The sequence below is a fragment of the Oncorhynchus gorbuscha genome, unplaced genomic scaffold (genome assembly GCF_021184085.1).
Source record: "Oncorhynchus gorbuscha isolate QuinsamMale2020 ecotype Even-year unplaced genomic scaffold, OgorEven_v1.0 Un_scaffold_993, whole genome shotgun sequence".
NCBI lineage: Eukaryota > Metazoa > Chordata > Actinopteri > Salmoniformes > Salmonidae > Oncorhynchus > Oncorhynchus gorbuscha.
In genome coordinates this window covers 87,501-101,632 of record NW_025745913.1, presented here as the reverse complement: position 1 = coordinate 101,632, position 14,132 = coordinate 87,501, and the positions used below count along the sequence as shown (strand labels likewise).

Genomic DNA, 14,132 nt, shown 5'->3' with positions numbered 1-14,132 from the left:
ACTACAGAGGTTCTACTGGGCCCACTACAGAGGTGCTACTGGGCCCACGACAGAGGTACTGATGGGCCCACTACAGAGGTGCTTATGGGCCCACTACAGAGGTTCTACTGGGCCCACTACAGAGGTGCTACTGGGCCCACTACAGAGGTACTGATGGGCCCACTACAGAGGTGCTGATGGGCCCACTACACAGGTACTGATGGGCCCACTACAGAGGTTCTACTGGGCCCACTACAGAGGTGCTACTGGGCCCACTACAGAGGTTCTACTGGGCCCACTACAGAGGTACTGATGGGCCCACTACAGAGGTTCTACTGGGCCCACTACAGAGGTGCTACTGGGCCCACTACAGAGGTTCTACTGGGCCCACTACAGAGGTGCTACTGGGCCCACTACAGAGGTTCTACTGGGCCCACTACAGAGGTACTGATGGGCCCACTACAGAGGTGCTGATGGGCCCACTACAGAGGTGCTGATGGGCCCACTACAGAGGTGCTGCTGTAGCTAGAACTATCACCACTGGGAGTTGCGAGTCTGGAGTTTTCCTGATCTGCCTGTCAGCTCAAGTTAACCTTAGCTTAGTTCATACTAACGACTAGACTACAGACTACAGACTATACTACAGGGTGGAGAGTGGTGGGTGGAGGGAGAGGGCTAGGAGAGGGGATGACTGGTAGGGCTGCTACATGGAGGAAGGAGATGGGATGACTGGTAGGGCTTCTACATGGAAGAAGGAGAGGGGATGACTGGTAGGAAGGAGAGGGGATGACTGGTAGGGCTTCTACATGGAGGAAGGAGAGGGGATGACTGGTAGGAAGGAGAGGGGATGACTGGTAGGGCTTCTACATGGAAGAAGGAGAGGGGATGACTGGTAGGAAGGAGAGGGGATGACTGGTAGGGCTTCTACATGGAGGAAGGAGAGGGGATGACTGGTAGGAAGGAGAGGGGATGACTGGTAGGGCTTCTACATGGAGGAAGGAGAGGGGATGACTGGTAGGGCTTCTACATGGAGGGAGGAGAGGGGATGACTGGTAGGGCTGCTACATGGAGGGAGGAGAGGGGATGACTGGTAGGAAGGAGAGGGGATGACTGGTAGGACTGCTACATGGAAGAAGGAGAGGGGATGACTGGTAGGAAGGAGAGGGGATGACTGGTAGGGCTTCTACATGGAGGGAGGAGAGGGGATGACTGGTAGGGCTTCTACATGGAGGGAGGAGGAGGGGATGACTGGTAGGGCTGCTACATGGAAGGAAGGAGAGGGGATGACTGGTAGGGGCTACAGGAGGAGAGGGGATGACTGGTAGCTACATGGAGGAGGAGAGGGGATGACTGGTAGGGCTGCTACATGGAAGAAGGAGAGGGGATGACTGGTAGGGCTGCTACATGGAGGAAGGAGAGGGGATGACTGGTAGGGCTTCTACATGGAAGAAGGAGAGGGGATGACTGGTAGGAAGGAGAGGGGATGACTGGTAGGGCTTCTACATGGAGGAAGGAGAGGGGATGACTGGTAGGAAGGAGAGGGGATGACTGGTGCTACATGGAGGAAGGAGAGGGGATGACTGGTAGGAAGGATGACTGGTAGGGATGGAGGAAGGGAGGGGATGACTGGTAGGAAGGAGAGGGGGCTGGAGGGAGGAGGAGGGGATGACTTCTACATGGAAGAAGGAGAGGGGATGACTGGTAGGGCTGCTACATGGAGGAAGGAGAGGGGATGAGGAAGGAGAGGGGATGACTGGAGGAAGGAGAGGGGATGACTGGTAGGAAGGAGAGGGGATGACTGGTAGGACTGCTACATGGAAGAAGGAGAGGGGATGACTGGTAGGAAGGAGAGGGGATGACTGGTAGGGCTGCTACATGGAGGGAGGAGAGGGGATGACTGGTAGGAAGGAGAGGGGATGACTGGTAGGGCTGCTACATGGAAGAAGGAGAGGGGATGACTGGTAGGAAGGAGGGGGATGACTGGTAGGACTGCTACATGGAGGGAGGAGAGGGGATGACTGGTAGGGAGGAGAGGGGATGACTGGTAGGGCTGCTACATGGAAGAAGGAGAGGGGATGACTGGTAGGAAGGAGGGGATGACTGGTAGGAAGGAGGGGGATGACTGGTAGGACTGCTACATGGAGGGAGGAGAGGGGATGACTGGTAGGAAGGAGAGGGGATGACTGGTAGGGAGGAGAGGGGATGACTGGTAGGAAGGAGAGGGGATGACTGGTAAGAAGGAGAGGGGATGACTGGATGTCATAAGGTGAATGCACCAATTTGTAAGTCGCTCTGGATAAGAGCGTCTGCTAAATGACTTAAATGTAATGTAATGTAAATGGTAAGAAGGAGAGGGGATGACTGGTTGTAAGGAGAGGGGGTGACTGGTAGGAGAGGGGATGACTGGTAAGACTACTACATGCAGGATTACAGCTGTCAGGATTATTCACCAAGTGTGTTAAGACACATGCTGTTAAAAGTCCTGAGAATTCTCCTGGTAGTGAAACCAGGCTGACAGCCTGACACAACAGTCTATGGTTGTCATGGAGAAATATAGGTAGGCTTCTAGTCTGGTACAGAGCAAGTCTAGAGGTTAGGGTTAGTCTGGTACAGAGCAAGTCTAGAGGTTAGGGTTAGTCTGGTACAGAGCAAGTCTAGAGGTTAGGGTTAGTCTGGTACAGAGCAAGTCTAGAGGTTAGGGTTAGTCTGGTACAGAGCAAGTCTAGAGGTTAGGGTTAGTCTGGTACAGAGCAAGTCTAGAGGTTAGGGTTAGTCTGGTACAGAGCAAGTCTAGAGGGGGTTAGGGTTAGTCTGGTACAGAGCAAGTCTAGAGGTTAGGGTTAGTCTGGTGGTAGGGGGTTAGGGTTAGTCTGGTGTATAAGTTTAGAGGTTAGGGTTAGTCTGTATATATAGGGGTTAGTTAGTCTGGTGTATATATTGTTTTAGAGGTTAGGGTTAGTCTGGTGTATATATTGTTGTAGAGGGGGTTAGGGTTAGTCTGGTGAGAGGGGGTTAGGGTTAGTCTGGTGAGAGGGGTTAGGGTTAGTCTGGTGAGAGGGGTTAGGGTTAGTCTGGTGTATATATTGTTTTAGAGGGGGTTAGGGTTAGTCTGGTGTATATATTGTTGTAGAGGGGGTTAGGGTTAGTCTGGTGTATATATTGTTTTAGAGGGGGTTAGGGTTAGTCTGGTGTATATATTGTTTTAGAGGGGTTAGGGTTAGTCTGGTGTATATATTGTTTTAGAGGGGGTTAGGGTTAGTCTGGTGTATATATTGTTTTAGAGGGGGTTAGGGTTAGTCTGGTGTATATATTGTTTTAGAGGGGGTTAGGGTTAGTCTGGTGAGAGGGGGTTAGGGTTAGTCTGGTGTATATATTGTTTTAGAGGGGGTTAGGGTTAGTCTGGTGAGAGGGGGATAGGGTTAGTCTGGTGAGAGGGGGTTAGGGTTAGTCTGGTGAGAGGGGTTAGGGTTAGTCTGGTGAGAGGGGGTTAGGGTTAGTCTGGTGAGAGGGGGTTAGGGTTAGTATGGTGAGAGGGGGTTAGGGTTAGTCTGGTGAGAGGGGTTAGGGTTAGTCTGGTGAGAGGGGGTTAGGGTTAGTCTGGTGAGAGGGGGTTAGGGTTAGTCTGGTGAGAGGGGGATGGGGTTAGTCTGGTGTATATATAGTTTGAGAGGGGTTAGGGTTAGTCTGGTGAGAGAGGGGGTTAGGGTTAGTCTGGTGAGAGTGGGTTAGGGTTAGTCTGGTGAGAGTGGGTTAGGGTTAGTCTGGTGAGAGGGGGATAGGGTTAGTCTGGTGAGAGGGGATAGGGTTAGTCTGGTGAGAGGGGGTTAGGGTTAGTCTGGTGTATATATAGTTTGAGAGGGGATAGGGTTAGTCTGGTGAGAGGGGGATAGGGTTAGTCTGGTGAGAGGGGTTAGGGTTAGTCTGGTGATTGGGGGTTAGGGTTAGTCTGGTGAGAGGGGTTAGGGTTATTATTGTTTTAGAGGGGGTTAGGGTTAGTCTGGTGAGAGGGGGTTAGGGTTAGTCTGTTTTGAGAGGGGGGTTAGGGTTAGTCTGGTGAGAGGGGGTTAGGGTTAGTCTGGTGAGAGGGGTTAGGGTTAGTCTGGTGAGAGGGGTTAGGGTTAGTCTGGTGTATATATAGTTTGAGAGGGGGTTAGGGTTAGTCTGGTGAGGGGGTTAGGGTTAGTCTGGTGGGGGTTAGGGTTAGTCTGGTGAGAGGGGTTAGGGTTGAGAGGGGGTTAGGGTTAGTCTGGTGATTGAGGGGGTTAGGGTTAGTCTGGTGAGAGGGGTTAGGGTTGTCTGGTGAGAGGGGGTTAGGGTTAGTCTGGTGAGAGGGGGTTAGGGTTAGTCTGGTGAGAGGGGGTTAGGGTTAGTCTGGTGAGAGGGGGATAGGGTTAGTCTGGTGAGAGGGGGTTAGGGTTAGTCTGGTGAGAGGGGGTTAGGGTTAGTCTGGTGAGAGGGGTTAGGGTTAGTCTGGTGAGAGGGGGTTAGGGTTAGTCTGGTGAGAGGGGGTTAGGGTTAGTCTGGTGAGAGGGGGATAGGGTTAGTCTGGTGAGAGGGGGATAGGGTTAGTCTGGTGAGAGGGTAAGGCCTTCCATATTTGCCTTTGCGTTTATAAAGTTAGAGATACAAGTAGTTAACACACATCCAATGACTTGCAGGGTAGAAAATGTCCAGTCAGGAGAAACATTTCACTCAATAAAACTAAGGGTACTTATCTTTCTGATATGTTTATGAAGTCCTCCTCTTCTTTAGGTCAGTGTGTTTATGAAGTCCTAACTCCTCTTCTTTAGTTCAGTGTGTTTATGTAGTCCTCCTCTTCTTTAGTTCAGTGTGTTTATGTAGTCCTCCTCTTCTTTAGTTCAGTGTGTTTATGTAGTCCTCCTCTTCTTTAGGTCAGTGTGTTTATGTAGTCCTCCTCTTCTTTAGTTCAGTGTGTTTATGTAGTCCTCCTCTTCTTTAGTTCAGTGTGTTTATGTAGTCCTCCTCTTCTTTAGGTCAGTGTGTTTATGTAGTCCTCCTCTTCTTTAGGTCAGTGTGTTTATGTAGTCCTAACTCCTCTTCTTTAGTTCAGTGTGTTTATGTAGTCCTCCTCTTCTTTAGTTCAGTGTGTTTATGTAGTCCTAACTCCTCTTCTTTAGTTCAGTGTGTTTATGAAGTCCCTCCTCTTCTTTAGTTCAGTGTGTTTATGTAGTCCTCCTCTTCTTTAGGTCAGTGTGTTTATGAAGTCCTCCTCTTCTTTAGGTCAGTGTGTTTATGTAGTCCTCCTCTTCTTTAGTTCAGTGTGTTTATGTAGTCCTCCTCTTCTTTAGGTCAGTGTGTTTATGAAGTCCTCCTCTTCTTTAGTTCAGTGTGTTTATGTAGTCCTCCTCTTCTTTAGTTCAGTGTGTTTATGTAGTCCTCCTCTTCTTTAGTTCAGTGTGTTTATGTAGTCCTCCTCTTCTTTAGGTCAGTGTGTTTATGAAGTCCTCCTCTTCTTTAGTTCAGTGTGTTTATGTAGTCCTCCTCTTCTTTAGTTCAGTGTGTTTATGTCAGTGTTTAACTCCTCTTCTTTAGTTCAGTGTGTTTATGTAGTCCTCCTCTTCTTTAGTTCAGTGTGTTTATGTAGTCCTCCTCTTCTTTAGTTCAGTGTGTTTATGTAGTCCTCCTCTTCTTTAGGTCAGTGTGTTTATGTAGTCCTCCTCTTCTTTAGTTCAGTGTGTTTATGTAGTCCTTCAGTGTGTTTATGTAGTCCTCCTCTTCTTTAGTTCAGTGTGTTTATGTAGTCCTAACTCCTCTTCTTTAGTTCAGTGTGTTTATGTAGTCCTCCTCTTCTTTAGTTCAGTGTGTTTATGTAGTCCTCCTCTTCTTTAGTTCAGTGTGTTTATGTAGTCCTAACTCCTCTTCTTTAGTTCAGTGTGTTTATGTAGTCCTCCTCTTCTTTAGTTCAGTGTGTTTATGTAGTCCTCCTCTTCTTTAGTTCAGTGTGTTTATGTAGTCCTCCTCTTCTTTAGGTCAGTGTGTTTATGTAGTCCTCCTCTTCTTTAGTTCAGTGTGTTTATGTAGTCCTCCTCTTCTTTAGTTCAGTGTGTTTATGTAGTCCTAACTCCTCTTCTTTAGTTCAGTGTGTTTATGTAGTCCTCCTCTTCTTTAGTTCAGTGTGTTTATGTAGTCCTCCTCTTCTTTAGTTCAGTGTGTTTATGTAGTCCTCCTCTTCTTTAGTTCAGTGTGTTTATGTAGTCCTCCTCTTCTTTAGTTCAGTGTGTTTATGTAGTCCTCCTCTTCTTTAGTTCAGTGTGTTTATGTAGTCCTCCTCTTCTTTAGTTCAGTGTGTTTATGTAGTCTAACTCCTCTTCTTTAGTTCAGTGTGTTTATGAAGTCCTATCTCCCCTTCTTTAGTGAAGGATGTGAAGAATGAAGTCCCCCTTCTTTAGGTCAGTGTGTTTATGTTCCTACACTCTTCTTTAGTTCAGAGGTTTATGAAGTCCAACAAGGACAGTCAGTGTGTTTAGGCTGTCCGCACCCTTCTTTAGTTCAGTGATACAACCTGGAGGCTCCTCTTCAGGTCAGTGTGTTTACAGTCAACTCCTCTTCTTTAGTTCACATGTACCCCTCACTCTTCTTTAGTTCAGTCCAAACACTCTACAGTCACACACCCCTCTTCTTTAGTTCAGTCCAAACTCTAGTCCTCCTCTTCTTTAGTTCAGTTTATGGTTCAGTCCAAACACTTTAGTTCAGTGTGTTTATACCCCTCCACCTCTTCTTTATGGTTCAGTCCAAACTCTTCTTTCACACACCCAGTGTGTTTATGTAGTCCTCCTCTTCTTTAGGTCAGTGTGTTTATGTCCAAAGTGTACCTCACCTCCCTCTTTAGTTCAGTGTGTTTATGTACCTCTTCTTTAAATCAGTGTGTTTATGAAGTCCTCCTGACAGGGTTCAATACCCTCCTCTTCTTTCCCTCATTCATCAGTGACCATCAGAGTCTTCTTATATAAGCCCAATGAACCCGAGTTGACCCACTAGTCTGTTCAGAAGGGCAGTCTTTATGTCCGCACCCTGCTGGGGGAGATGTCTGTTTCCTCCGTGATCATGACCATTGTATTTACTGTTCTTTGGTTCAGCACACTCTACATCACACACCCTAGCAGTTGTCTGTGTAAACACCCAGACATAGATCATTTGAATATAGCTTTTACTGTGGCGCTAGCTGTGGAGATAGCCGTGACACTAGCTGTGGCGCTAGCTTTGTGGAGATAGCCGTGATGCTAGCTGTGGCGCTAGCTGTGGAGATACCCGTGGTGCTAGCTGTGGAGCTAGCTCTGGAGATTATCAGTGACGTTTAGAGTCTCTTATATAAGCCCGTGATGTTTAGCTGTGGCACTAGTCTGTGGAGATAGGGTTTTATGGTGCTAGCTGTGGAGATGTCTGTGATGCTAGCTGTGGTATTTACTGTTCTATTGGAGATAGCATGGTGCTAGCTGTGGAGATGGCTGTGGCGCTAGCTGTGGAGATAGCCGTGATGCTAGCTGTGGCGCTAGCTGTGGAGATAGCATGGTGCTAGCTGTGAGATAGCTGTGGCGCTAGCTGTGGAGATAGCCATGGTGCTAGCTGTGGAGATAGCTGTGGAGATAGCTGTGGAGATAGCCGTGATGCTAGCTGTGGCGCTAGCTGTGGAGATAGCATGGTGCTAGCTGTGTAGATGCTAGCTGTGGAGCTAGCTGTGGAGATAGCATGGATGCTAGCTGTGGAGATGGCTGTGGCGCTAGCTGTGGAGATAGCCGTGGTGCTAGCTGTGGCGCTAGCTGTGGAGATAGCTGTGGCTAGCTGTGGAGATAGCTGTGGAGATAGCTGTGGAGATAGCTGTGATGCTAGCTGTGGAGATAGCTGTGGAGATAGCTGTGGAGATAGCCGTGATGCTAGCTGTGGAGATAGCTGTGGAGATAGCTGTGGAGCTAGCATGGTGCTAGCTGTGGAGATAGCTGTGGCGCTAGCTGTGGAGATAGCCGTGATGCTAGCTGTGGCGCTAGCTGTGGAGATAGCATGGTGCTAGCTGTGGAGATAGCCGTGATGCTAGCTGTGGCGCTAGCTGTGGAGATAGCATGGTGCTAGCTGTGGAGATAGCTGTGGCTGTGGAGCTAGCTGTGGAGATAGCCGTGATGCTAGCTGTGGAGCTAGCTGTGGAGGAGATAGCTGTGGAGATAGCTGTGATGCTAGCTGTGGAGATAGCCGTGATGCTAGCTGTCTGAGATAGCTGTGGAGATAGCTGTGGAGATAGCCGTGATGCTAGCTGTGGAGATAGCTGTGGAGATAGCTGTGGAGCTAGCTGTGGCGCTAGCTGTGGAGATAGCCGTGATGCTAGCTGTGGAGATAGCTGTGGAGCTAGCTGTGGAGATAGCTGTGGAGCTAGCTGTGGAGATGCTAGCTGTGGCGCTAGCTGTGGAGATAGCATGGTGCTAGCTGTGGAGATGGCTGTGGCGCTAGCTGTGGAGATAGCCGTGATGCTAGCTGTGGAGATAGCTGTGGAGATAGCCGTGATGCTAGCTGTGGAGATAGCTGTGGAGATAGCCGTGATGCTAGCTGTGGAGATAGCTGTGGAGATAGCGTGATGCTAGCTGTGGAGATAGCTGTGGAGATATGGTGCTAGCTGTGGGATGGCTAGCTGTGGAGATAGATGTGTGCTAGCTGTGGAGATAGCTGTGGAGATAGCCATGATGCTAGCTGTGGAGATAGCTGTGGAGATAGCATGTGGTGCTAGCTGTGGAGATAGCTGTGATGCTGTAGATAGCTGTGGAGATAGCTGTGGAGATAGCTGTGGAGATAGCCATGATGCTAGCTGTGGAGATAGCCGTGATGCTAGCTGTGTAGATAGCTGTGGAGATAGCTGTGGAGATAGCCGTGATGCTAGCTGTGGAGATAGCTGTGGAGATAGCCGTGATGCTAGCTGTGGAGATAGCCGTGATGCTAGCTGTGGAGATAGCTGTGGAGATAGCTGTGGCGCTAGCTGTGGAGATTGCCGTGATGCTAGCTGTGGAGATAGCCGTGATGCTAGCTGTGGAGATAGCCGTGATGCTAGCTGTGGAGATAGCCGTGATGCTAGCTGTGGAGATAGCTGTGGAGATAGCTGTGGCGCTAGCTGTGGAGATTGCCGTGATGCTAGCTGTGGAGATAGCTGTGATGCTAGCTGTGGAGATAGCCGTGATGCTAGCTGTGGAGATAGCCGTGATGCTAGCTGTGGAGATAGCTGTGGAGATAGCTGTGGCGCTAGCTGTGGAGATAGCTGTGGCGCTAGCTGTGGAGATGGCCGTGATGCTATCCCTGTTGTTTCAGCAGACATCAGTAACATGTTGTCTGGCCCTGTTGTTTCAGCAGACATCAGTAACATGTTGTCTGGCCCTGTTGTTTCAGCAGACATCAGTAACATGTTGTCTGGCCCTGTTGTTTCAGCAGCCAGGGCAGACACCAGTAACATGTCTTCTGGCCCTGTTGTTTCAGCAGCCAGGGCAGACACCAGTAACATGTCTTCTGGCCCTGTTGTTTCAGCAGCCAGGGCAGACATCAGTAACATGTCTTCTGGCCCTGTTGTTTCAGCAGCCAGGGCAGACACCAGTAACATGTTGTCTGGCCCTGTTGTTTCAGCAGCCAGGGCAGACACCAGTAACATGTTGTCTGGCCCTGTTGTTTCAGCAGCCAGGGCAGACACCAGTAACATGTCTTCTGGCCCTGTTGTTTCAGCAGCCAGGGCACACACCAGTAACATGTCCTCTGGCCCTGTTGTTTCAGCAGCCAGGGCAGACATCAGTAACATGTTGTCTGGCCCTGTTGTTTCAGCAGCCAGGGCAGACACCAGTAACATGTCTTCTGGCCCTGTTGTTTCAGCAGCCAGGGCAGACACCAGTAACATGTCTTCTGGCCCTGTTGTTTCAGCAGACATCAGTAACATGTCTTCTGGCCCTGTTGTTTCAGCAGCCAGGGCAGACACCAGTAACATGTCTTCTGGCCCTGTTGTTTCAGCAGACACCAGTAACATGTCTTCTGGCCCTGTTGTTTCAGCAGCCAGGGCAGACACCAGTAACATGTCTGCAGAGCGGTTCCGTATCTTCCGAGCTGAGAAGACGTACAGTGTGAACGCTGGGAAGTGGTACTTTGAGTTTGAGGTGTTGACGTCAGGGGAGATGAGGGTCGGCTGGGCACGGCCTGGCTGTCTACCGGACCAGGAGCTGGGCTCTGACCAACACGCCTTCGTCTTCGACGGATTCAAGGTGAGTCAGGAATTCCTCACACGTTTATTGATTATCGTTAATTGAGGTTTGTTAAAATAAATGTTTGAACGTGTAGAAGAAGTTTACAACGTCTAGACCTTCACAAGTGTTCACAGAACTTCAGTTGAGAAGTTGTGTCAGTGGCCTACCCACAATACCCCAGAATGACAAAGTGGAATTATGTATTTAGATTTATTTTACCTTTATTTAACTAGGCAAGTCAGTTAAGAACAAATTCTTATTTTCAACGACGGCCTAGGAGCAGTGGGGTTAACTGCCTGTTCAGGGGGCAGAATGACAGATTTGTACCTTGTCAGCTCGGGGGTTTGAACTTGCAACCTTCTGGTTACTAGTCCAACACTCTAACCACTAGGCTACCCTGCCGCCTCTACACTCTAACCACTAGGCTACCCTGCCGCCTCTACACTCTAACCACTAGGCTACCCTGCCGCCTCTACACTCTAACCACTAGGCTACCCTGCCACCTCTACACTCTAACCACTAGGCTACCCTGCCGCCTCTACACTCTAACCACTAGGTTACCCTGCCGCCTCTACGCTCTAACCACTAGGCTACCCTGCCGCCTCTACACTCTAACCACTAGGCTACCCTGCCGCCTCTATACTCTAACCACTAGGCTACCCTGCCACCTCTACACTCTAACCACTAGGCTACCTGCCGCCTCTACACTCTAACCACTAGGCTACCCTGCCACCTCTACACTCTAACCACTAGGCTACCTGCCGCCCATCCACTCTAACCACTAGGCTACCCTGCCCCCTCTACACTCTAACCACTAGGCTACCCTGCCACCTCTACACTCTAACCACTAGGCTACCCTGCCACCTCTACACTCTAACCACTAGGCTACCCTGCCACCCCAATGAATGATGTTTTTAGATTTTTTTACGAATGAATTAAAAATGAAAAGCTGACATGTCTAGAGTCAGTCAGTATAAATGAAAAGCTGACATGTCTAGAGTCAGTCAGTATAAATGAAAAGCTGACATGTCTAGAGTCAGTCAGTATAAATGAAAAGCTGACATGTCTAGAGTCAGTCAGTATAAATGAAAAGCTGACATGTCTAGAGTCAGTCAGTATAAATGAAAAGCTGACATGTCTAGAGTCAGTCAGTATAAATGAAAAGCTGACATGTCTAGAGTCAGTCAGTATAAATGAAAAGCTGACATGTCTAGAGTCAGTCAGCATAAATGAAAAGCTGACATGTCTAGAGTCAGTCAGTATAAATGAAAAGCTGACATGTCTAGAGTCAGTCAGTATAAATGAAAAGCTGACATGTCTAGAGTCAGTCAGTATAAATGAAAAGCTGACATGTCTAGAGTCAGTCAGTATAAATGAAAAGCTGACATGTCTAGAGTCAGTCAGTATAAATGAATAGTTGACATGTCTAGAGTCAGTCAGTATAAATGAAAAGCTGACATGTCTAGAGTCAGTCAGTATAAATGAAAAGCTGATATGTCTAGAGTCAGTCAGTATAAATGAATAGCTGACATGTCTAGAGTCAGTCAGTATAAATGAATAGTTGACATGTCTAGAGTCAGTCAGTATAAATGAAAAGCTGACATGTGTAGAGTCAGTCAGTATAAATGAAAAGCTGACATGTCAATAATAGTGTTTAACCTGAATATAATATGTTGTACGGACTCACTCTGTGTGCCAATAATAGTGTTTAACCTGATAGTTGAATGGCTTCCTGATCTCTGTACTTCACACATACAATTATCAGTCGCACAGTGAATTTCAAACACAGATTCAACCACAAAGACCAGGGAGGTTTTCCAATGCCTCGCAAAGAAGGGCACCTATTGGTAGATGGGTAAACATTTAAAAAAGCTGACACTGAATATCCCTTTGAGCTTTGGTGAAGTTATTAATTACACTTTGGATGGTGTATCAATACACCCAGTCACTGGAGCTCAGCACAAGCAACATCCTAGAGGAAAACCTGGTTCAGTCTGCTTTCTACCAGACACTGGGAGATCTAAACCATAAGGACAAACCTGGTTCAGTCTGCTTTCCACCAGGACACTGGGAGATCTAAACCATAAGGACAAACCTGGTTCAGTCTGCTTTCCACCAGACACTGGATCTAAACCATAAGGACAAAGTCTGCTTTCCACCAGACACTGGGAGATCTAAACCATAAGGACAAACCTGGTTCAGTCTGCTTTCCACCAGACACTGGGAGATCTAAACCATAAGGACAAACCTGGTTCAGTCTGCTTTCCACCAGACACTGGGAGATCTAAACCATAAGGACAAACCTGGTTCAGTCTGCTTTCCACCAGACACTGGGAGATCTAAACCATAAGGACAAACCTGGTTCAGTCTGCTTTCTACCAGACACTGGGAGATCTAAACCATAAGGACAAACCTGGTTCAGTCTGCTTTCCACCAGACACTGGGAGATCTAAACCATAAGGACAAACCTGGTTCAGTCTGCTTTCCACCAGACACTGGGAGATCTAAACCATAAGGACAAACCTGGTTCAGTCTGCTTTCCACCAGACACTGGGAGATCTAAACCATAAGGACAAACCTGGTTCAGTCTGCTTTCCACCAGACACTGGGAGATCTAAACCATAAGGACAAACCTGGTTCAGTCTGCTTTCCACCAGACACTGGGAGATCTAAACCATAAGGACAAACCTGGTTCAGTCTGCTTTCCACCAGGACACTGGGAGATGAATTCACATTTCAGCAGGACGATAACCTGTGATCCTGAGAGGACCCGGGTTACAGTTTTGGCTTAAATCTACGTGAAAATCAATGACAAGACCTGAAAATGGTTGTGATGATCAACAACCAATTTGACAAGAGCTTGATGACTTTTGAAAAGAATAATAGGAAAATGTTGCACAAGCTCTTAGAAAATTACCCAGAAAGACTCACAGCTGTAATCACTCTTAGAGACTTACCCAGAAAGACTCACAGCTGTAATCGCTCTTAGAAACTTACCCAGAAAGACTCACAGCTGTAATCACTCTTAGAGAATTATCCAGAAAGACTCGCAGCTGTAATCGCTGCCAAAGGTGCTTCTACAAAGTATTGACTCAGGGGTGTGAATAGTAAGTCAGCAGGACACCTCTCGACAAATTCCCGCAAAATTGGAGGGCTGCAATTCAAATAAATAATCATAAACATTAAGGATATTAAACATCTAAGTACATACAAGTGTCTTATATTGATTAAAAGCTTAAATGCTTGTTAATCTAACTGCATTGTCCGATTTACAGTAGGCTTTACAGCGAAAGCATGCCATGCGATTGTTTGAGGACGGAGCCTCACATCAAAACCAGCACAGGCTTCGTAAAATCACAAAGGGCTATTAAATATGCACTTACTTTTTGAAATTCTTCCTCTGATTTGCAATCCCAAGGGTCCCAGCTACAACATGCATGGTCGTTTTGTTAGATAAAATCCTTCTTTATATCCCAAAAGGTCAGTTTAGTTGGCGCCCTCGATGTGAGTAATCCACTCGTTCAACATGCAGAGAAAGGAATCCAAAACGTTACTGCTAAACTTAGTTAAAACAAGTCAAAATACATTTCTACTTCATCCTAAAATGTAATTCAACTATAATATTTCATACGGAAAGAATTATGTTCAATAGAAAAGCTAAATTAGCAAGTGCACATCCTTTTTTAGTCGCGTGTGCACAGACTGATTTCCAACTCAGACTCCCTGTACCAAAACTCAGAATTCTTCCTCGTTTGGGAAGAAACAAGCCTGAAACCTTGAACAAAGACTGTTGACATCTAGTGGAAGCCATGGGAATTGCAATCTGGGTGCTGGAATAGCATAGGACTCATAGCTTATCCATTGTAAGAGCATGGGCTCTCAAAAAATAAAATGGTCTCTCTTTGGATTTCCTCCTACCATATCAATTGTGTTAGT

General features: G+C 47.5%; 1 protein-coding gene across 1 annotated transcript in view; it reads left to right on the top strand.

The window, feature by feature from the left end:
* The window catches only part of LOC124020930 (ryanodine receptor 2-like), a gene marked incomplete at its 5' end in the record, with an annotated part of 193,375 nt that overhangs the window by 130,548 nt on the left and 48,695 nt on the right, over positions 1-14,132 (top strand). Inside the window, 1 exon segment of the mRNA XM_046336241.1 lies at positions 10,006-10,214. Coding sequence (XP_046192197.1) covers positions 10,006-10,214 — 209 coding nt within the window.